Source organism: Papio anubis, chromosome 6 (genome assembly GCF_008728515.1).
Source record: "Papio anubis isolate 15944 chromosome 6, Panubis1.0, whole genome shotgun sequence".
In the NCBI taxonomy this organism is placed as follows: domain Eukaryota; kingdom Metazoa; phylum Chordata; class Mammalia; order Primates; family Cercopithecidae; genus Papio; species Papio anubis.
The window spans coordinates 57,316,048-57,339,098 of NC_044981.1; the positions used below are offsets into that span (position 1 = coordinate 57,316,048).

The 23,051-nt window shown below is 35.0% G+C and overlaps 1 protein-coding gene across 12 annotated transcripts in view; it reads right to left on the bottom strand.

Annotated features, from left to right (window-relative positions):
• KHDRBS2 (KH RNA binding domain containing, signal transduction associated 2) overlaps positions 1-23,051 on the bottom strand; it is a 631,237-nt gene that overhangs the window by 306,501 nt on the left and 301,685 nt on the right. For all 12 annotated transcript variants that reach the window (XM_017957975.3, XM_017957976.3, XM_017957970.3 and 9 more), the window contains exon 4: positions 17,600-17,746. In XM_017957975.3, coding sequence (XP_017813464.2) covers positions 17,600-17,746 — 147 coding nt within the window. The remainder of the gene's footprint in view (positions 1-17,599; positions 17,747-23,051) is intronic.

A 23,051-nucleotide genomic window follows, 5' to 3' on the forward strand; every position in this document is an offset into this window, starting at 1 on the left:
TTAACAAAACTCGAAATTCAGTAACAGATAGATTATTCTAAGCATTTTAACAAATTTGCTGCGTGAAAATGACCAATTTTTCTCCTTATACATAAATTTTTTTTGATAGACATTATGTACATTTGAGAGCAAATTTTGAGATTAAAGGCTTAATCTTCATGAGGTAAACAGTAGAAGAATTCCAGTAAGTTATTGTATTCAGGGTAAGATGAAATAAGCATACTCCACGATGTTTTATGCACTGAGTACATGAAGCAGTTATTTGAAGATACTAAAAAGTAAAGAGTATCATGCAGATTGGGGAGTAGAAACCACAATTTATAATACAATTGAAGTAGAGTTCAGTTTATCACTTTTTTCCCTTCCCTTTTCCCCTAGCCCAGACTGAAGTCAGTCCACAGCTTAGAAGTGAGACTTGTATGGATAAAGAGAAACCTGAGAGAAATTTTCCTTATGAGATCCCAAGAAAGTGAGCATTATACTATGTTGCAACAATAGCCTTACAATAAACTTTCATTCATGGACTAAGGCAACAATTATTCACTGAGTGCTTACTATGGCCAGGGATTTTTCTTATCTCTAATGATAGTCAATGAATAAAACATCCAATAAAAAAAATGGATTGTACATTTTAGTAGGGGAGACAGATAATAAACAACAGCAATAATTAAGCTTATTGTAAGGTGGTTTAGAAGGTGATGCGTGTGAAAGAAGGAAAGAAAGAAAAAGCAAGCAAGCAAGCAAGCAAGAAAGAAAGAAAGAAAGAAGGAAAGAAAGAAAAAGCAAGAAAGAAAGAAAGAGAAAGAAAGAAAGAAAGAAAAAGAAAGAAAAGAAAGAAAGAAAGAAAGAAAGAAAGAAAGAAAGAAAGAAAGAAAGAAAGAAAGAAAGAAAGAAAGAGAAAGAAAAGAAAGAAAGAAAGAAAGAAAGAAAGAAAGAAAGAGAAAGAAAAGGAAAGAAAAGAGACAATACTACAGGGCAAGGGGAATCAGGAGTGCTGGCAGGGGGAGCAAGATGTTTTAAGTAGGGTTGTTGGAAAGGCCTTATTAGAAAGAACGACATTTGAACAAAGATTTGAAAAAGCTGAAGTACTGAACTGGAGACTTGTGGGGAGGCTTTCATACTGAGGATTCGTTCAAAGACTCTAGAGAGAGAGCAAGTCTGACTTATGCAGGGCACAATGAAAAGGTTCGAGTGACCAGAGGGAAAAAAGGGAAGACCATGGCACATGAGGTCAAAGAGAAGTTGTTGGGTGGGAAAAATCATATAGGGCCATTATAATTTCTATAGCTTTCACTCAGCATGAAGGAGAGAGCCAGTGTGGGGCTTTAAGAACAGGACTGACATGATCTGGATTACAGTTTAAACAGGATTATTCTGTCAGATGTGTTTAAAATAGACTATGTAGGAACCATATAATAAATACAATAGCATATTTTATATGGTTTTTTATATATAAATATATATTTATATATCTATGTCTATCTCTATATATCTGTTTTATATATATTTTATATATATATCTATTATTTTATATATATTATATTTTATATATATTATATCTATATATTTTATATATATTATATATATATTTTATATATATATGTTATAGAGAACCAACAAGAACCTGTGTTCCGTGAAAAATACACTAGGAAAGGTAATGCATGAATGAATTCATGCTCTAAAGGCAGGTAAATCTTACAGGCAATCTTCAATAAACACTATTTCTCACAAGTAAGCTTTGATAGAAATTGGGCAGCTGAGTGGGTTTATAATCTCTGGCAGAAGCTGAATGGCAGTTCTATTGTATTGCCAATCAAAAGTATAACCATATGCTTTGAAAGTTCATGGTTAGGTTCTAAAAAGCTTGTTTCCCTAGGCTCCTGCTTCAGTAGAAAGAAACATGACTTCTCCTCTTGATCAGCTTGTGATGAAGCAGTAACTGTGGGCACAACCAATAATATTCTCAAAAACTTGCTGCTCTAACACACGTACAAAATCGTATGTGTGGCCTGTAGATCTGTGCTCCATTTCAGTAGTTCCCAATCTATGGACTGCACACTCTAAGTGATTGTATTTTTGTGTGTGTGGGAGCGGTCAAGGTTTTGCAAAGGTATTTTTTTAATACTATATTTGCATGTGACCTTTCAACTAATACAAAGTACAACTACTACACTGTAGAAGATCCAGTAACTTTTTCAACATTAAACTTGTAAAATTTGGGGAGTTCTTTTTGTAGTTAGAAGATGCTTATAATAAATAAATTAGGATAAATAAATTTGGAGGATATCTGTCAAAAGTGATCATTTTCATTATCAATTTTCATCTTTGCTTTCTGACAAAAATTAGATAGTCATGACTGTAGTCTAGGCCAGGCCACTCAGAGGGGTGACAATAAAATATCATGTGAATTTTATACAAATCAGATTTAGAACCTTTGTTCCACCAACTCTCAATGTGGGATTTTGGCTCTGGAAGCTCAGATTTGCAGTTACTAAAAAGGGAAATGAATTTACATTGTATGTGATAGCAAATGTGTGAATAGGTCTTCACTGGTAAGCATGTATGATTAAAAGGAAATGAGTCTCAATGTTAAATATTTGTGCTGACCATTCTGTTTTTATTTCACACACTGACAGCAGCAGTCTTATTCACTACCAAACACCACATAAGCTGGTTACTATTTAATAGTGAAATAAAACATGGCAGCAAACATGATTGCAGGGAGTAAGGGTGCCATCACAAATATATGCAAAGCAGACAATATTCCAAATCCGTTTGGTTACCTGAGGCTATGTTCTAAGCATGAGATAAACTCCTGGTTTAATGTAATTATAAATTATGGCATTTAGTGATATGGAATATGCTATGAAAACATGAACAATTACATTTTAGCAGTCTAAGAAAATACCTGAGGATACAGAAATTTCAGAATGAGGGAAATGCTATTGTTTTAAGAACTAACTCACTTTGCAAAAGCTGAAATGCTGCTCTAATACAACAATCTCTAAAATATGTTGAGACGAAGTTAGATAACTTCCTAAACAAGGACCACTTGTCCAAATAAATATGCAAACATCGGATTGAAAAAGTTTAACTTCTTCGCTGCAGGACTCCTCAGAGCCTTTACATGGTAATTACGGCTGTGACTCCATGAAAGGGGAATACTGAAGACAGTATTTTCTAAATTTAATTGAGTACAGGGGCCCTCTCACTTTTTCTTTTTCAAGAGACCACTGTGTGAAATAAGTGTTCTACATAGTATTTTGGGAAATGATGTCCTAACCCAATCTAAATTAAGGAAAATTCCCTAACACAGTCTAACTGGGACACGTAGCCTGCAGAACCGCACAAGGGTTTCTCTTCATCCCCCACAGTTTGATGCCCAATCCTGTATATGGGCCCAATAAATCCAAGTGAAAGGCTTCTTCTCAATATCTAAAAGAGGTAACTTCTGTGATCTATAAATTAGAATAATTTCTTAGCCATATTTTAAAAAGTAAGCTGAGGAAAATATTGTTTCTTCCTTTACACCTAAGCTTTAAAGGAGGTTTTCCATAACAAAAAGACAACTTTTAAGATTCTCAACTTGTGCCCAAAGGAATGATCAACTTTAATTCTGATTTCCAGTTGACTTTATGAAGTGTAATGACATCTAAAGACATGTACTTCTTTCCCTCTGAATATACCGCAATAAAAAATATCGAACCTCCTTGCACTGCAGCTCATCACCACAAGTTCACTTACAGAAAAAAATCAAGCTTGAAGCCAAGATTTATCACTTATAGTTTGTCGTATCAATTGGTGCTATAGAGGGATAATGCTGCTCTCTAGGAGCCCACACATAGATGTGTTGTAGAATAATTTCTGGCTAATGCAAAAATTCATTTAAGCATTTTTAGCCTGTTCACATTGTAAGAGGCTGTGTTCATCAGTCAATATTTATTGAGAATGACGGCACATGCAATCGCATCAGGCAGCATGGGGCTTATAAAGTACAATCAAGCTTTGATTTCTGACTGCAGGAAGCTGCATTTCATGAGGGAGTGCAGAGAGACACATTTGCAAATAGCTTATTCGCTGTCAACTTACATGTCTCCCCAGCATATTAGATGTGCACTAGTGTATTTACCAATCAAACTCTTAATTTATGAAAGCAAACTGACTATTTCTAAAAAATAAGGTTTTTTTCTCCTTGAAATTAAAAGCCTGTTATTACTTGTGACTTGATTTTTGAATTATTTTAAAGTAACACTTGATGAATTTAATTAGCTAATGTGATTTACAGATACTGAGTTATCTAAAAAAATAAATTGAGGAATCATTGTCTTGGTCTCGCTTTCAAGTGATTCTGACATTTGAGTTGTAACATAAATAACAGATGAATGAGCCAAATAGCAGTGGTAGAAATGTGCTCTAAAGGAAAAGCACTTAAACAGATTTCCACACAGGTGTTTAGGCAAAAATAGAGTCTGCCAACAGGATAAAAAATACTTTAGTCAAATATCTGTACATTTTGTTCTACACATGGGTAAACATCTGTATACCCAGAAATATTTAGATATTTTAATGCTTCACTTTATATTTCAATATACGTGTGTATTCATGACTATTGATGTATGTTGCACAGAATTTGTTAATCTTTGCACTTGGGTGAATGTCAATGAAGTTCTGTTGCTTTTTGGAAAAGGGGAGTTTGATGTTGGCTTCCTAGGGTTGAGATGTAAAAAATTAAAGGGGAAACACTAAATTCCAGTGACAAGAGTCCAGAGGGATTTTCCACTCCGCTCTGGGAGGGCTTATGGTTTGCCACGTGCCAGGGGCCAATTTCAGGGCACTTGAAACATCTGCTCCTCCTACTTACAAATCAGTTATAGCCTTTACGTGTCCGGAAGCTTGAAAGTCTTGGAAAGAGGCAAAAGGATCCAGTCTAGACTGCTGCAGGTATGGCCCACCGCTAGGACTGGGAAGGAGACAGGCTGATATTAGGTGTCCTGCTCTTTCCTGATCGCTAAGTATTTACCACATGACAAAAGTCAGGTGGGGTTTGGAGAGACGTGTAGTTTTCGGGTCACCATTATTCCCTGCAATTTCTTCTTCTTATCTCCGAAAACTGCATGATCAGTGGAGGCAAATGGGGATTAAAAAGCAAGAGAGGGTAGACATTTTCCAGACTGGTTGAGAGTTAAGTAGTGAAAAATCTGTTATTCTAAGAAGAGTTACTCTGGTTACCAATACATGGTAGTATTTCTTTTTTTATAATATTGTAGTTATTTTTTATTTCCAAAGAATCAGAAATAAATAATATGTACAATTTATAGATATGGAGATTCTGGACTATGGTAAAGTTGCCTTACTTTAGAGGATAAGTTAAGGCATTTTCTTGCAGAGGAGAGTAGAGAGATATGGGACTACTGATATTTTGATGAATAATGTTTAGAAAGTCACTTAAATTGGAAGGAGATGTTTGAGTGACTACCATAAGTTAATTTAAAATATAATAGACATTCCATAGTCAAGTTTCCTCACCTTTGTGTATATTCTTTATAATGAGCTACATTTCTTGATTTTATTACTTAGATAAGAAGTTTAGGGTCAGTCAGCAACAGGCAGAAAAGCCTCCTATTATTCACAGTATACCGACTGCCATTCTTGCTCCTGCAGATCAAGTGTTATGACTGATACCAGGGGAAAATAAATATCTGGATGCAATACATTCTAACTGTACTATAATTGACATAGAGTTTGTTTCATGCTTAAAATGAAATCTGAAAATGAGAATTACACTGGAAGGTAATGAATTACAGTTTGATAGTAAAATTATCTCATTGTAAGATAAAATATTCATTTAAGAAGAAAACTGTAAGAAAATGTACTTTTCTATTACAACTATCTTCGGATAGTTTGAGGCAAAATGACCTGTGCTTTTCAATACAGACCATTTAATTTTCTAATATGAAGTAAATTTAGCATTTTAATGCAACTTTAGTTATGCATTTTAATATTTCTTTCTCCCATACTATGACTGTGATGCCTCTAGTGAAAGTCTCCATCATCTTTGATCCATGAATGTGAATTCCCTGGACCTCTGTTGTCCGGGAGACATGATAATGTGCATGTGCATTTTTCTGGGCAGAGAATCTAGAGGTTTCTTCTCGTTTTGAAAGTGATCTCTAAGTGATCATTGATCTACTTGACCACGGAAAATACAAATTACACAATATCTTAAGAAGCCAAAATCCAGCAGCCCAGTTCTTCAAGTTCTTCATGCTGTCACTAATCACATGGCATTCTACAGTACCCCAAAACTATTCTAACTTCTAACTTTATTGTCATTATTATTATTTTTTGGAATATGGGTTTTGAGAGTCTTAAGCTTCCATAAAACCATTAGAATAAGGTTAGTTTCCTGCCTTAGAAATTTCTTTTTATTTTCCTTTTTTTTTTTTCTGCCTTTCCCTATCATGCACTTAAAGGAAACCTCTCCTTAAACAGTATAATAGTCAGAAATGCTCATTCATTCATATATTTATAATTCTAAAAATGAAGCTAATTTAAACTAAAAACATTTGGTCGATTTATTTTAAAATTCCTAATTATGTTTAATAAATGAAGGGGATAGTTTTACACACTGAGATCTATAAAAATTAAGTATATTTTTAGCTGAGATAAATTTTAAAGAAAAATAGAATTGTGGTAGTTTCCTTTATAATTTTAAAATTATCCTGTTCATTTTAAGTCATACAAATATAACAAGACACATGAAATTACAATTGTGTGCCATGTTTAAATTGTTAGATTGGAGTAGGATTTCTTTCCACTATGTTTACAAAAACAAAAATGGATAAATGAGCCCACTGAAATTTTAGACTTAAAACGAAGGAAATAATAAAACAAATTAAAAAAATGAAATATTTTATAACAGTAAATCATAGCTTATCTGTGAAATTTGAGAGAAAAGACTTTAATTTATTTGAAAGTGCTTTGAAATATAAGCCATTTTCCAAGCTGGATGCTGTGAAGATAGTTAGATAGATAGATGATAGATAGATAGATAGGTAGATAGATGGATAGATAGATAGATAGATAGATAGATAGATAGATAGATAGATAGGTAGATAGATAGATAGATATGAATGAGAACAAGAAGCAGCAGGGTGGGCTGTAGCTGAAAGGAGTTATAAAGGGCCAGTGGGGAAAGGAGAGGGCAAGAGATGTTATAGCAAACCCAGATTCAGAGGAGTTCCAAACCAGGAGTGAGTAGACGCTCTGAAGCAAAGGAAGGAGAGTGGATTTAAGCAAGCAGGTTGGGAAGAGGCTGAAAGTGAATAAGCACACAGAGGGAGGTGGATTATTTTAATGTTGAAGTTATTTATTAGATTTCCTACACTGTCTAGGACTCACCGTTCTCTGTGAGGCTCTATATTATTATTTTGCCTGCTCTTAAAATTTCCATGAGAATCTCCCTTATCTCTCTCTCTCTCTGGCCCTTTCTCTCTCTCTCAATACATACACACACACACACACACAAACACACACGCACACACACACACAAACACACACGCATACACATATTTATATACACACACACACATACTGAAAATATGCTCCCTCCCTCTGCTCTCCTCACAGTGTATGGCATACAAGAGAAGAGGATCTTGAAGCTCTAGAATGTTACTGTAATTTAAATAGATAGATAGTGTTTTCTTTTATTCCTAAGAATAACCGATGATATATACACATTACCGTGCCAGTCCCTCTTTTGCTTCTGAAATCTAGTTTCTAAATATATTTCAGTACACTGCACTATTAACCATTCTTACTAACTGTGAGAATGACCACATCATAATGTAAAAAGGCATCATCTTGCTTCTAGATATGAGTATTCCTGACAATGTTTGGCAATGCATAATTCCAACATACGATATGTTCATGCCTCTACACCTACCACAGTTCTGTCACATACTCCTTGCCTATGTTTACAACAACCGCAAAGTGATTTCACCAATGGGTATAGTATGTTTCTGCCATGAAAATAAGAAAGTGAAAACAAGAAAGAGGTCCCCAAACAGAATAGCCTTATGAAGATATTATTGAATTAATAAGTATCTAAGAATGTGCAGGAAAAATTGTACCTGTGTTACCACTAAAAATAATATTGGCAAGTGCTTACTGAATGGTAGTAAGTCCAGAGTTGTCTAAGTTGTCTATGTAACCAGAAATAGGCATTATATGATTCTCTAAATACAGAGAAGCCTAACACTAATTGCGCAAACCATTGCCGCCTGCAAGTTACTTATTTAGTGCCCTTCAATACAGCATGAGAAAACTTACAATATTTGGGCTTGCATATTTTGATAACATCCTTGATGAGGAGGCATCCGATCAGTCCGTTTTTTGTTGCCTGACCTCGGGCAGTTTAAGTAACCATGCTGGCCTTTAGTATCCTCACTGGTAAAATGAGTGTTAGATTCCACCTGTTGTTTTCAAATAACCCTCTTTGGAGCTCTATGGCTTCTGAAAATTCTTTAGAGGATTGACAAAAATAAAAGAAAGAAAAAAGAATGAAGTTCAAGTACTTTCTTCCAAACGTTAATATTTGAATTGCCTTAGAAACCTGTTAATTGTTTTGAGTTTAAGTATCCCTTCCAGTTCTATAATTATAGAAATTAATCCACATAGGTATTGAGACAAAAGCTTTTACATAGAAGATCTTTTCTGTGATAAAGTGAACTGGGCTTAATGCAAGGGTAGCAAGTTTATCTAAATAAAGAATTTTTGGATAACAGATTATTGTTGCTCATAGAACCTAAGGTTGATAATGCAATTCTTATAAGAAGTGACCTGTGTTTTGCCACATTTTGGTGAGGATATCATTTAGGTTCTAGAGAAAAGGTCACTCTCCTTGTATCACTAACAAGCACAGTTACTAGCAAATTGTTAATCACAACAATTCAGTACACTTCTCTAAACAAATGATATTATAAAACTATGTTTTATGCATTGAGTTTCTTTTGCTGTAAAAATGTGTCTGGTCTAAAAAGATGTCTGTACTTTGCATGAGGACTAGTTTTAACTGAAATCTTATCCTAACTATAACTTGTCTATTTATAGGTTGAAGGAGAATAGTCATATATCCTTTATTTGTAAAACGTTCTTTTTTCACTTGTAAAATAAATTTCCTCTGATTCTGATATCTATCCTAGTTTATAAATTGTCTTTCTAAAAGCTTCAAATTCCTCAAATAAGTAGTAGATTAGGAATAAGAAGAAAAGAACAGAAGAGGGTTCAAATGTAATTTATGTTGGAAAAATCTGCTCATTTCATCAGATGGCATTTTCAATCCCTTCAGTATGCTATGGGTAACAGACAAGAGCAGTGAAATTGGGTGAAATTATTATATGAATTTGTGTATTCAAATTTTATTTTGACCTAAATAAAGATAAATACTAGTTGGAGGATGTAGAATTCTAAATGAGAAGTGTGGTTGAAACAAATCATATAAAATCTCTTAAAATTTAAGATGTTATTATTCTTGGTATAAGAGAGCAACTACAATTTCCATATCATAGAAGCCAAGCCCTAAAATTCTAAACTTCAGAACAGGGAAAATGAAGAAAGGGAATGAAGGACATATGAGAAATAGTAGCAATATAAAAGGAAACAGTTTGGGAAAATTACAATTGACTCATTATGTAGATAGAAATAACATAAGTGATTGTCGTCTCTCTCTCTATATATATATGTATGTTTATCTCTATATATAATATCATACAATCCTGGTGATTGGCTAATTAAAAATGGTGTTATTACCTCCATCATCATATATCAATAATTCATTATTGAACTCCCATGTTACTTGATTGGGTCATTTAAAGAAAAGCTTCTTGTTTGCATGAATAAACTAAAGAGATGATTACTTCAAAAATAACTGCATATTTTCAGACTCTTTTAAGTGCATTTTTTAAAAAAAAACCATCATTTTATTTCCAGGATGGGCTGATGAGAAAAGGGCAAAACCTGAGCATATCTTGGTAAAATGCCTGAACTCTAAGGATAAGGTAAAATAATCTTACAGCTCTCAATCAAAAAGACCAAGTTAAGTACATAGAGCAAAGCTGGCATGCAACACTGGATGCAGGAAGATGGTAGCCTGGCATTTCGAGATTACTCAGAGAGAACACTTCACTGTGAGAACCCTGAACACATCCAAGAGTACACTGAGCTAAAAGGAAGAAAGCCATTTGAGGATTTGCAACAATTCTACTGGGCTATCATTCACATATCCCATCAGGGGAAAGTATTTGAAATTAAGACTCAGACCAACCAGGCCAACCAGATTACTATAGGACCAGTGTTATGCCTCTCTTGCTCTACTTCCCCATCATCCACCAGTCTCATTCTCCATGACCTTTTCACAAAGCTCTGGGAGCACTCAAAGCCAGAGACTGCACAAGGAGATGGATGAGTATACCATGCCCTCTTCCCACTGCTACTCCCCAAGCTGTAATTTTGTTCTAAACCTGTGGGAGGAGAAGAGTTTTGTATTATATTTGAAATGGCAATTATAAATTGGAAATAAGTGGGTTTCCTAAAACTTCAATTGCCTAAATTAAGACTCTTCTTATAGAAGGAGTAGAAAACTATGTTATTTGTTCAAGCCGCAATTAAGAATAAGAACGGGAGAATGACAGTTGTTACAAAAAATAAAACCAAGCCCTATTTGTATCACATTGAGTACAGACCATCCAGTAAGCCATTTGTACTTGTATTTTAAGGCATTGTTACATATGCATCCTTACATACACTATGTAGAGAGACTGGCTTGGAATGAATGGGAAGGGAACAACAACAACAACAAAAATACTAAAGATGAGATAGAAGTTATATTTTTGGTAGAACAGGGATTCTCCGAAGTTTCCTGGCTATCTAGTTTAAATACTGTCTGGAGGAATCAATACATTTTTCATTGTAGCTTGCTGAGTTTCAAAGTAGTAAAATGGGATCAGTTAATCAAGGAAGGGCAATTCAAAAAAATGTTCTATGTTACTTAGCTCTTTAAAAAGTAAGAACTAGTTGCTAGAATTTGAAGATACATTTCAGAAATACACAATTTTGTTAAAAAATCAGTTTTTAAGTATGCTCTTCTCTGGAGGTGTTTATTGGTGTATTTTAAAATGTTCACTGTGAAATAGAATCTTTGGCTGTGGGTCATCAATATTTTCAAGAGGCTAATCGAACTCTCTTTCTCTCTCTCCTCCTCTCCCCCTTCCACTTTCTCTCTTTTACTCTGTCTCAGTAGATAAATTACCCTTGTTTGTATGGTGGTGGTCTTTGCGAGCAATTGATTTTCGTTGACCCTAGGAATATCACTTTCTGTTTGATCAGTGTTTCCTGTTCTATTGTTGCCACCCTCCTTCCTTAAACACATTACTATCCAATCCAGTTTCCCATTTCCAGTAGCTCTCAAATAAGTCTTTAAAATCTTTATCTTTTACATTTTGGAAATAGTTTTCTGGTTCTTAAACTCTACTAGGTCAGTGGCTCATGTAACATACATTGCCAAAATTGTGCCTGGCATATATTTGGTGTCAAGAAATATCTGTTGTGTTAATTAGTATGATCTATTCACTTACTTCAATTCTTTTCTCAGATAAAAATTATAAACCTTATTTAACAGATTCTCATTACTGAGCACCTTTTCTGCTCAATCTCCGGTAATCATGAGTCTTTTTGAGTTGCATTCATCTAAAAGCTATTTGCAGGTCAGTGTTGACATATGATTATTATGCCAACTGCTTCTTTTATCTGTCTTCCAAGTTATGCCAACCAATTAGCAATGCTACAGTAGTCCTGGATTTCAATAATAATAATCATGATTCTTATTATTATTCTATTCTAAGAACTAATAAGAATTTTAGTTTTTTCTAAGTTGAAAGCCTATATTATCTATTACAACTTATCAGATAAGAAGAAATACTCCATAGATGATTACAGATGTCTTCCAATAAAATCAGACTATTATCAGAGTGCTATAGCACTATAGTAACACAGGAAATATTTCTGAGCAAGTAATAATTACATAAATACATGTGGCTTTGTGCTTACCGCCATTAGCTACCACACTATCGGAATACGGTGAGTTACAAGAAAGAAAAGGGAATTAATTGGTTTTGAGATAGCAATATGAGGGAACTCTTGACAACATTTTAAGAACCACAACAATGAAGGAATGAAATCTGGGTTATGGATTCTGCTTCCCTCTCTGCCCTGAACTTTGTTTTTAAATTCTGTAACCAATCATTCTCTTACTGGTAGGATATTATTGCTATAAATGTTAAACTCCTGCTGTCAGTCAGACAAAATGTATCTGCCATCTCTCACCTTTTAGGTCTTGCCATTTATCAGTTATTTTTGCTGGCTGGTGGGGTTTAGTTGAATACATTGTTTTCCCTATATATTCACTTGCATAAAAGACTGATCAGCCGAGTGCAGCAGCTGATGCCTGTAATCCCAGCATTTTGGGAGGCTGAGGCAGGTGGGTCATCTGAGGTCAGGAGTTCAAGACCAGACTGGCCAGCATGGCAAAGGCCCATCTCTACTAAAAATACAGAAATTAGCTGTGCATGGTGGCATGCGCCTGTAATCCCAGCTAAGGCAGGAGAATCACTTGAACCTGGGGGGAGGTTGTAGTGAGCTGAGATCACACCACTGCATTCCAGCATGGGTGAGAGAGCGAGACTCTGTCTCAAAAAGAAAAATAAAAAAATAGACTGATCAAATTTTCACTTTTTCTCAAATTATGGCATCAATTTCAGGGACACATTTTTATATTTATCATCTTCTAAAACTTTATAAAATTTTTTTAGTGTACAAAAGTTTAGATCTATCTACTAGACTGAAAATACCCTGCTTTCCTTTTCTCTTTTTCCTTACATTTACTTACTTTCCAGTATGATTGCTGTTAGTAATCAGTGTCATTTTCCAATTTCAGAGCTAGGATTACAGTGTTTGAAGAAGGGAGACAAGAATATCCTCCATTTTCTTTTGCCATAAAGAACAAAAAGGTTTTACTTTTCCTCCATAGTCAGGCTCTTGGTAGGTTTCCTAGATGTGTTACCAGTATCTCAAACTTGAAATGAGATAATACACCCTAATTGCCCCATTTCAAGAATCACAGTTGTCACCAAGACACACATCCAGCTAATGCAGGAAAGAAAGGACCTGGAATGATCTATATTTTTTCTGTCTTAAATTGACTTAAAATCTTATATATGAGTCTAGTAACAGATACACACATGCACATACACATTTCCATAAGTATAAAAGTTATATATATCTTTTCTTTAAATTATACAGACCTCTAGTGATAATCATTAAAGACTTAAACCTAGCATGGCAAAATTTTTCAGGTTCTGTCAACTCTGCTAATATTGCAATGCTGTGCAACATGCTGTGTTGGGAAGATTCTAGGCCATGATGGGCCAAGGTAGAAAAGAGCATCACAATCTCTTAACTATGTCAATAGGATAGTTATTGGAATAGGTAAAAAAACAATCTATTTGTTATCCATGACCTAATCAAATTATCTGTGCAAAAACTCCTCCTTTCTTCTTTTTAATGAAAGAATATATAAACACACATTCAATGAGCAGAATTTCATTGAACACTTCATAATTTCTAATTACAAGACAATGTATTATGTTTCAGTCATGAGTTAATAATTAAGCATTAGTAAAACTTATTAGTTCAATTAAATTGAAGGTGAGAATAAGCCAATTTAGGAAAATAAAAGTGCCATTATTTTGAAGTAACTTACTGAGAAGGATTAGAAATAGGGAAGTTGTGTTCATGGTCCTAGGGAGCACATTCACAAACTATGGTGTAAAAGTCAACCCTAGAGTTGCACAAGACACAACTCTCACAACCATATGTGGCAATCCTGGTGTCTGAACTATGAAAGAAATAAATAGTATAAAATATAATAGTGGCAATACTTGTTTACTTCTTTATGGAATATAAAGGGAAGAGGAGTGCATCAACATTATTGAAGCATATATTAGTTTAGGATTTTATATCCTGTTTGTTGTTACTCATCAAATAATTTATTTTACAATTTTAACCTGTATTTTTAAGATAAATAATAAAATATAATGAAAACTTTAATACTTCACCTCCCAAAAGTACTAGAGATTTAAAATTAGCAATGTTCAAATTAAAGGTATTTTACTGATCCTTGACACTCTACTTGTTTTTAAAAGACTATAGTGTGTCTGGGTGCAGTGGCTCACATCTGTAATCCCAGCACTTTGGGAGGCCGAGGTGGGTGGATCATGAGGTCAGGAGTTCGAGACCAGCCTGAACAATATGGTGAAACCCCATCTCTACTAAAAATACAAAAATTAGCCGAGCATGGTGGCACAAGGCTGTGATCTCAGCTACTTGGGAGGCTGAGGCAGGAGAATTGCTTGAACCCAGGAGGTGGAGGTTGCAGTAAGCCGAGATCACACCATTACACTCCAGCCTGGGTGACAGAGAGAGACTCCATCTTAAAAATAAATAAATAAATAAATAAATAAATGGCTACCGTGTGTGAATGGAGACCAACAGGCTGGAAATTGTCCCCAAGGCAATAATAATTCTTCTGTCTTCAACAATCTACTTAAAATGTTGAAACTGGGTTGTTTACCAACATCGTAAGGCATGCAGACAGCTCACAAGGAGTTCTATGTTCTAAAGTTGGTTATCTTGGACAATTACAACTCCTGGACATACAGCAGGTTGAGTAAATTCTGGATAACATATAAGAGGTAGAAGAAGGTAAAAAGTCCTACCATGGAAAATTACTCCCTTTCGTAGAAGAACAAGATGTCAGTGGAATTCCAGTCTTGCCCTATATTAGCTTTCTTTGTTGTTCTAGCATGACTCTTACTGCTTAGAATTCTTCATCTACAATGTTTATAAGTGTTAATGTATAGACATGTTAGCATTTCTGTGGGCTTTAATACCAAATATCAAAAGAAACTTAGATCACCAAGTGATTTCACAGAATAAAAAACACTGGCAGTTCATTTTTGCCCCTGGCGGTTCTCCCATTCTTTGCTTTCTGCTGACACAAGCAAGGCAAATGGGATAAATTTATGACTTTCATTGATGGGAAAATATACTAATAAAACATTGAGAGACATATCAGAATAGCCCTCATGACATTTATATTCCAGCATAGAAACCAACAATAAGCAAGATAGACACATACACACACATACACACACACACTCACACACATAAAATATCTGAAGGTGATAGGAGCTATGAGGAAAATAAATAAGTGAAAAGGGCTAGGGTATAATGGAACAATGAATTATAATGTTAAATACAGTGGTTAGTGATACTATGTACAAAATATAGTAAGACTGTATGATAGAAGGTAAAGGGGGCAGCTACTTTAGATTGTGTGGTTGGGGAAGAGTTTTCTGCAAAGCTAACATTAAAGCTGACAGCTGGATGCTAAGGAAACAGCTATGTCAACACTTTGGAGAAAAATCTTCACAGGCGCTTAATGAACAGTGAGCCTGGATTGTTGACTGAACAAAAGCCAGCATGTCTGAGGTGCAATGATAAGAAGTTAGATATACAAGATGAAATCATAGAGGTAGGTATGGCCATGTCACACCAGTCATGGTAATATTTTCATTCTTCAACTGTGTCTGTATATATGGTGCATCTTGATTGTGGGGTATTAGCCCCCAAATTTTACCTGGATAGCTATTTTATCCCCTGCATCACTCCTCATGCCTTTAGTCAGCCATTCCATCATTCCATCAGTCAAACTATCAAATAAATATTTATTGTGCTAGGCATGATGCTAAGATGGGGATATAGTGTTGGCCAAAAGAGATACTACCACCCAGCCCTATCCTCACACAGTATATATTTCAGAGGAGAGTATATAAATGAAATAATTACAAGCATCATTATGTCTAGGAAGTGAGAAAGTGAGATGTATATATATATATGGCATGTGTATATACATATCAATTAATGACTATGCAGAAAATCATCCCTAGATATTTCTATTATATTTTCCATAATATATTTAAACCATACATTAATATTCTGCTTTATAATTTTCTAAGTCCTTTCATATGCATTACCCCATTTAATATTCACCATAACTGTGATAGAGGCTGGTCAATGATAACTATCTTTATTTTAAAGATGAATAAACTGAAACCTTGAGAATTTAAGTGACTTGAAGTCATGAAGTGTGTTAGTAATGTACAGTCCTAGTCTTATTTCTGTACTATATATGTTATCAGAGGTATGGTCTGAACTAAATACAGTAAAATTCCTTACACAATACAGCACTAGGCATTTAGTTTGGAGGCAAAAGGAAAAGAAAATGCAGCATCCTCATTCTTAACAAATATGAGATCTAGTTAGGGAGATGTTCAGATGAGCACCAGATAATAAATTGTGCAGAAATTCATTGTGCATATGAAGTTAAGGAATAATCAGAACAGTCTGCAATTATTCTATAACCTTGTCTTGAGAGAAATTAATTTTTAAACTGGACATACAAATAGATTATGTGACTAGATCTTAATACTTTTAAATTCTTGAAATTCTCTGGTTTTACTTTTCTTTTCCCATTCTTAAAATCACTGCCAATCAATGAACCTTACCCACCATTTCCTCTTAGTTTATTTCTTATTTAGAAATCTACAGTTTCTTCATTGTGTAGATCTATCTTAGCTGCGTGCTTTCTCTGTTGAAGACTCTGCCAGACACTCCAGAAAACTTTACTCAGCATTCTCTTCTAATTATCTTATTCCCAGCTCTAAGCCTGATGCCAAGATTTCTATTTGAACGACTTCTTCCTAGAATGCTAAATTGTCAACCTTTAGGAAAGCTTCATTCATTTAACCTTCCTCTATTTCTTAAAAAATCAGTAGAGAATTCTACTCAGTATGTAACCCTGAATTTGTTGACCTACTAAATAAACATTCTCTGTTGCTGTCACATAGTAGAGTGAGTTTATTTTTCCAATTTTTGCTTAAAGTCAACAAATGTCTGGCTTTACTAATATTGATTATTTTATATTATGTTTTATTATGAGCCAACAACTGGCATACCATCACATGAAAATACATTTGATATGTTTAAATGATATCATTGTCTTATTTCAAATTATTACATATCTGATCTCTTTCCCTTTCCACTATACCAGGAAATAATTTCCCTATTAATTGCAAATCGCCAACGATAACTTTTCAAGTGATTAAGATGCAATAAAAAAGTCTACAACTTCAATTATATATTTATGTTTATAAACATGTCTTTTTCTTCATGACTATGAACTGGTGCCTGGCATGACACCAGCATGACAAATATTGCCGTTAAATCATCACTATATGACAACATGCCAGGTCCTGTGTTAAACGGTTTTGGTATCTTATTTTATTTTAGCTTTGTATCGACTTATGGATAGGTCATTGGTTTGCAATATGAGTTTCCTTTTAAAAAGTCAGTGAAGATCAAAGGTGCATTTTAAAATAGAAGCTGATAAGAAACATCATTGTAAAAAATGAAAGACACTTACAGGAACCAGGAATTTTTTAATCTCTTCCAATGCATGACTCATACGTGAATAAGCTTCCCCAGGTGGAGCAAACACTTCAATTAATACATGAAGCTCATCACTCAAGTGGGCATATTTGGCTTCCCCACTCTTCCTTAGTTCTTCTTCCTGTGAAAAAGGTTATTTTTAGAAATACAAATCCACTCATTGTACATTGATTTAACATTTACTGAGAATATGACAAAGGGGCATAATTTAAGCAAATTTTCCATAAGTAGAAAGAAACCCTTTGAGAAATAAAAATCTGCTACAAGCCATTTAAACATTTTAAAATCATTTTTGAGTGTTTGAATGATTTAAAAAACTGCCATAATTATCATCTACAACAGATTTTAATCAGCTAAATGAAAATGCTAAACCCCTGAAAACAAGTCACAGAATTGCCATTAACACTGTAGTCTACATGACTACTTTCTGGAAGGAAAGAATTGTTTTGTGCTTGATGTTTAGCATTTTGCAGATAGTAAGTGAAAGATTATCACTGTGTTCTTTAAGAAAACTAGAACTTTCTAGCTACTTTTTGAGAAGTTAGGAAGGTTACTTGATTGTGATAAAAAGTAGGCTAACTAAACAAGTCAAGGCTTATTTCCAAGTCTATGTTCTCACCAGCCCAGATTATCAGCAAGCCTCATACCCACAGCTTTTCTATCTCTTGCTGCCTTTATTTATTTATCTATCTATTTATTTATTTATTTAGTCAATAGGGGAATATTAAAGGGTGGCTGTTTAACATTTTGCTGGCATTGATTTTGCATAGGCTACATAACTTCTGGTTAACCAATGATACTAGGTTGGTGCAAAAGCAATTGCCATTAATTGCTTTTAATGACATTATTTTTAATGGCAAAAACCGCAATTGCTTTTGCACCAACCTAATATATTTCTGTTGGAAGAGACTTTTCCTAGTATTGTGCCCAAGTCATTATTGAAACCTGGTTAATTCAGTACAGGTGCAGCACAAATCAATATATGATACATATATTTTGTTAATGTATACTAAGTACTTTATACATTTCATCTTCAATCAAAATCATTTTGTACATATTCACGTTTCAGATTATGAAACTGCGGTTAGAAGTCTTAAATAGCTTCAGCTAAATTTGGATCCGGACTCAGTTCATTTTGTAAGCAGATTTGCATTTTTTAGAATTTGAAGATATAAAAGTTGGTGGAAAAGTTTACCTAAATAACATTAATTATGTTTTATCTTTCTTGCCCCTCACAGAAACAACGAGCAGTTGTTTCACTAAATTTCAAAACATAAAACTAAACATGTAATTCTTGGTTTTATGTAGAGATTAGAGACATGACATGAATAGACCTTACCTGGATTTAAAAAAGAACAAATTTGCTGTTGATGTCATATGAGTTAACTGTGTAACCCATGTTAATGTGAGTGTTTACCTGATCAGAAATGCGCATTGTTTTAAAAGATGAAGGATCCCTGAAAGACATGGAAAGGCATCCCTGCGTTCCTGTATATGTGCCCTTCACCTACTTAAATCCTTCTGATAATAACACCTTGTAGCCTGGAAATCCACTCTTCACTTCTCTAAGGATACTTTCAAACTCTACCTAGGACTTGAGAGCTTTTCTTAGTGCCCAATTATCAGTTTGGGGAGGAGAAGCAAAACTAGACTGAATGAAAATACACTCTTGAGATGTAGTAAACATTCATTTTCTCTTCGGGTCCTGCTAAGGTGCAAGCTGCTTGTTCATTCTGGGGCCAACTGGTTTTGGCACACACGATGAAATAATTAAATCAGAGATTTCTTGACACTGTCCCTTTCTATCACTTCCTATGTTGATTCCCATGTGGTTATTTTTGTGTTACCCTCTCTTTACACCTAGAATTTCCTAGGGAACTCAAGTAATTTTCAACTGTATTAAGCAAAATAATATGGTTATTGATTGATATTACCTAGAGTGACATGACTAGCTCATGGTGGAGCTCAACAAAATGAAGAAAACAGCAGTTAATTGACCCTACTATCCTTGGAAGACACAGTGGTGATCGTCATTTGCTACTTGGGATGACCCTTTGGAATCACATCTTCCAGAAGCAGTATGTCCAATAATTTTATAAACCCATCTTAGAAAAAGGGAAGTGGCAGGATAATAGGATCATCCTAGGGAGAAGGTCAGCAGTAAGACATATGAATAAAGATCTCCATGACATGAATAAGTTTAAGGAAAAGTGCTGTGCCTTGATATGCATATGCAAACATCTCCATAAACCTTTTTAGTGCATAAAGAGCAGCATTGCCGCTAGGCTAGCACGTCCCACCTTCAGCCCTAAGGCGGTTTTCTCGTTTCTCAGTAAACAGAACATACAATCGGGTTTTACACTGAGATGTTCCATTGCCCAGGGACAGGCAGGAGACAGATGCTTTTCTCTATCTCAACTGCCAAGAGGCCTTCTTTCCTCTTATACTAGTCTTCCTCAGCACAGACCCTTCACGGGTGTCAGGCTGGGGGATGATCAGGTCTTTCCCTTCCCACGAGGCCATATTTCAGACTATCACATGGGGAGAAACCTTGGACAATACGTAGCTTTCCTAGGCAGAGGTCCCTGCGACCCAGAGGTCCCTGGGTACTTGAGATTAAGAGAATGGTGATGACTTTTCACAAGCATATTGCCTTCAGGCACTTGTTTAACAAAGCACACCCTGCACAGCCCAAAATCCGTTACACCTTGAGTCACCACAGCACATGTCTCTTGCAAGGGCAAGGTTGGGGGTAGGGGCACAGATTAACAGCATCTCAAATACAGAACAAAATGGAGTCTCTTATGTCTACTTCTTTCTATATAGACACAGTAACAGTCTGATCTTTCTTTTCCGCACAATTTACCCTAGGTAATGTGATGAAGAAATAATTGGAAACATTGATTATATAACCATAGTTTGGACTGGAATGTCAATTTGAGAATTATGTACATCAAATCAGATATGATCAGGCAGTTTAGAGTAGAGTAACATTTTTTCTTTTTTTTTTTTTTTTTTGTGACTAAGTCTCACTATGTTGTCCAGGCTGGTCTCAAACTTCTGGGCTCAAGTGCTCCTCTAACTTTGGCCTCCCAGATTGCTGGGATTATAGGCGTGAGCTAAGACTGACTTTATAGAGCCACTGCTTACAAAGGTCTCTTGGAAAAACTGGCCTGATACCTAGATTACAGGGTTTCTAGCCTTAAAGATAAGTAACAAAGGTCACTTCTGGGTGGGCTTAGGATACTTGGGATAGTCTGGGGACCTCGAGAAGAGAGGAATTCACAAAAATTTATAGGTACTGCAGGTGAAGTAAGGTGGTTGGTTCTTGGCTTGGTTTCACAGCATTGAGAAGACTTTTAAAAGTCCAATCTGAGATTCCTTATGTTAATAAAAAACTTCAGCAGAGGAAACTTAAAAAGATCCATGTGGTCAGTTATCATTATTGCTTCACTTAGGTTATAATCAAGCCAAATCAAATGTAATCAGGACTTGTTTTGCAAACAAGAATAATTTTCCTTTGATTACCATTGATTAAAAATCAGGTGTACTGTAAAGACAAGGTTTATGTTTCAATGGAAGACTATAAACTACTCTTACAGGTTACTAGATTCTAATCTTTATTGTTTTTTAGCTACTTGCATCTCTTTGTAAACTGGTACTACCATCTTCTTAATTTTGTCATCAATTAACAGTTCTACTTTTTCTACCACCCTCCTTACTTGGAATCACTGAGAATTAAAACTGCCACTTTCCCAAAATCCCGTAACGAAAGCTTTCTCACTTCACGTAAACACCAAAAGATTTATTGCTGAAAGAGTTTGGGCCACTCAAAAATTTCACCAGAACATTGCACCTCCCATGCTGTGCTCCAGAAAATAACCATGACTACAGCTATACCACCTCTGTTCTCCTTTAAGATACTTAGAGCCTAACATCAAGAACCCTTCTCAGTGGGCTATACTATGAAGTTAAAAACTGGATTCATCCTATGCTCCAATCATTAATCTTTTTCTGTTTCCCTTTTACAGATATCATATTTTATAATTTTTAACCTGAAATTTCTCCCCAGAGCAATCAACCTAGCTATTTTTGTGAAATTTCTAGGGAAGTTTCAGATGGGAAAAATGTGGAGACCCATTTAGAGCCCCAGGGGTTCATACAAATGTTATTTTAAAGTGAAAACAGTTGAGCTAAATAAGCAGAAAAAAAAATATGTTCTGAACATAACCTAATCTTACTAAAACAGAGATTTACCAAAGTCAGCTACCACAACCCCTAACTCTGGAGTGGTCTCCAGTCAGGGAAGAACTGATCTTAGGCACTAGGACATTCCAAAATATTGTGTAAACAAGGCTTATCAGAACCGTCCATTCATTAAAACCTGAAAACACCCCTTCCCTAAAGTTTGGTATATAAACTTTATCCCTGGCTATTCAGTGAACTACTCAGTACTGAGCAACTGCCACATGCCTGTGTAAGTACATTTTGTCTTTTCCTCTGTTAATCTATTGTCTGTTAACTTGCAAGCCTCCAACCAACTGGACCCAAGATAGAATAGGAAGTTTTTCTGCCAGCATTAAATAGGCAGATTCAGTTATAATTCATTTTATGATTAAAAAAACTATGCAGTTGAAGAATGCACAACATCACATATTTTTTCTGCAATTATAAGCACAAAGACAGGCTGTATAAATAAACAAACAATAGAAGGTTGTAATCCAAAAGACTACCGTGGTGCTCATGAACAAATTAGGATAAGTAACTTTTTTGACAATAGCCTCTCCCACCTAGTCTCTCCTACGGCTTGTTACCTTACTGGATAATGGTATGGGCAGTTGCATAGGTTCTAATTAGGATATTTCAACTTTAGGAGAAACAACAGCTGTATAAATATAATGCTTACTCTTTCACCCTTAAATCAACTTTATGAATCTTTAGAGTCCAAAGAGAAAGGTCCCAAAGACTGGAAACGTTTTAGTAATATAAGTTAGCCTCAACTGTCACAATTTTAAAGACCATTTTGTTTTTTACTTCTCTCTGTGTATTGAAACAAATATTTCAAAACTCAAATTTCAATATTTCAAATATCAACCTTTCCTGTAGAGATTCTTATATAACCCAGGGTCCAGGAAGAGCCTTGACCAGAAGTTAAAGCTGCCTTAGAACTACTAACTGTGTGAAACTGGAGCAAGTAGTTTGCTCTTGTGGCTCCCAGTTACTTCATATGCAAAAGAAGAGGAAGTAACCCAAGAGGACATTTTCAAATGTTGTTATAGGGAGTCACAGGGGTTCCAAGAGGACATTTTCAAATGTTGTTATAGGGAGTCACAGGGGTTCCAAAGGCACTTCAGAGACTGCCATGGATCAAAATGAGGATCTTTTCCTATGCATTCAACGACATCAGCTCAAGTTGGACTTGTAAA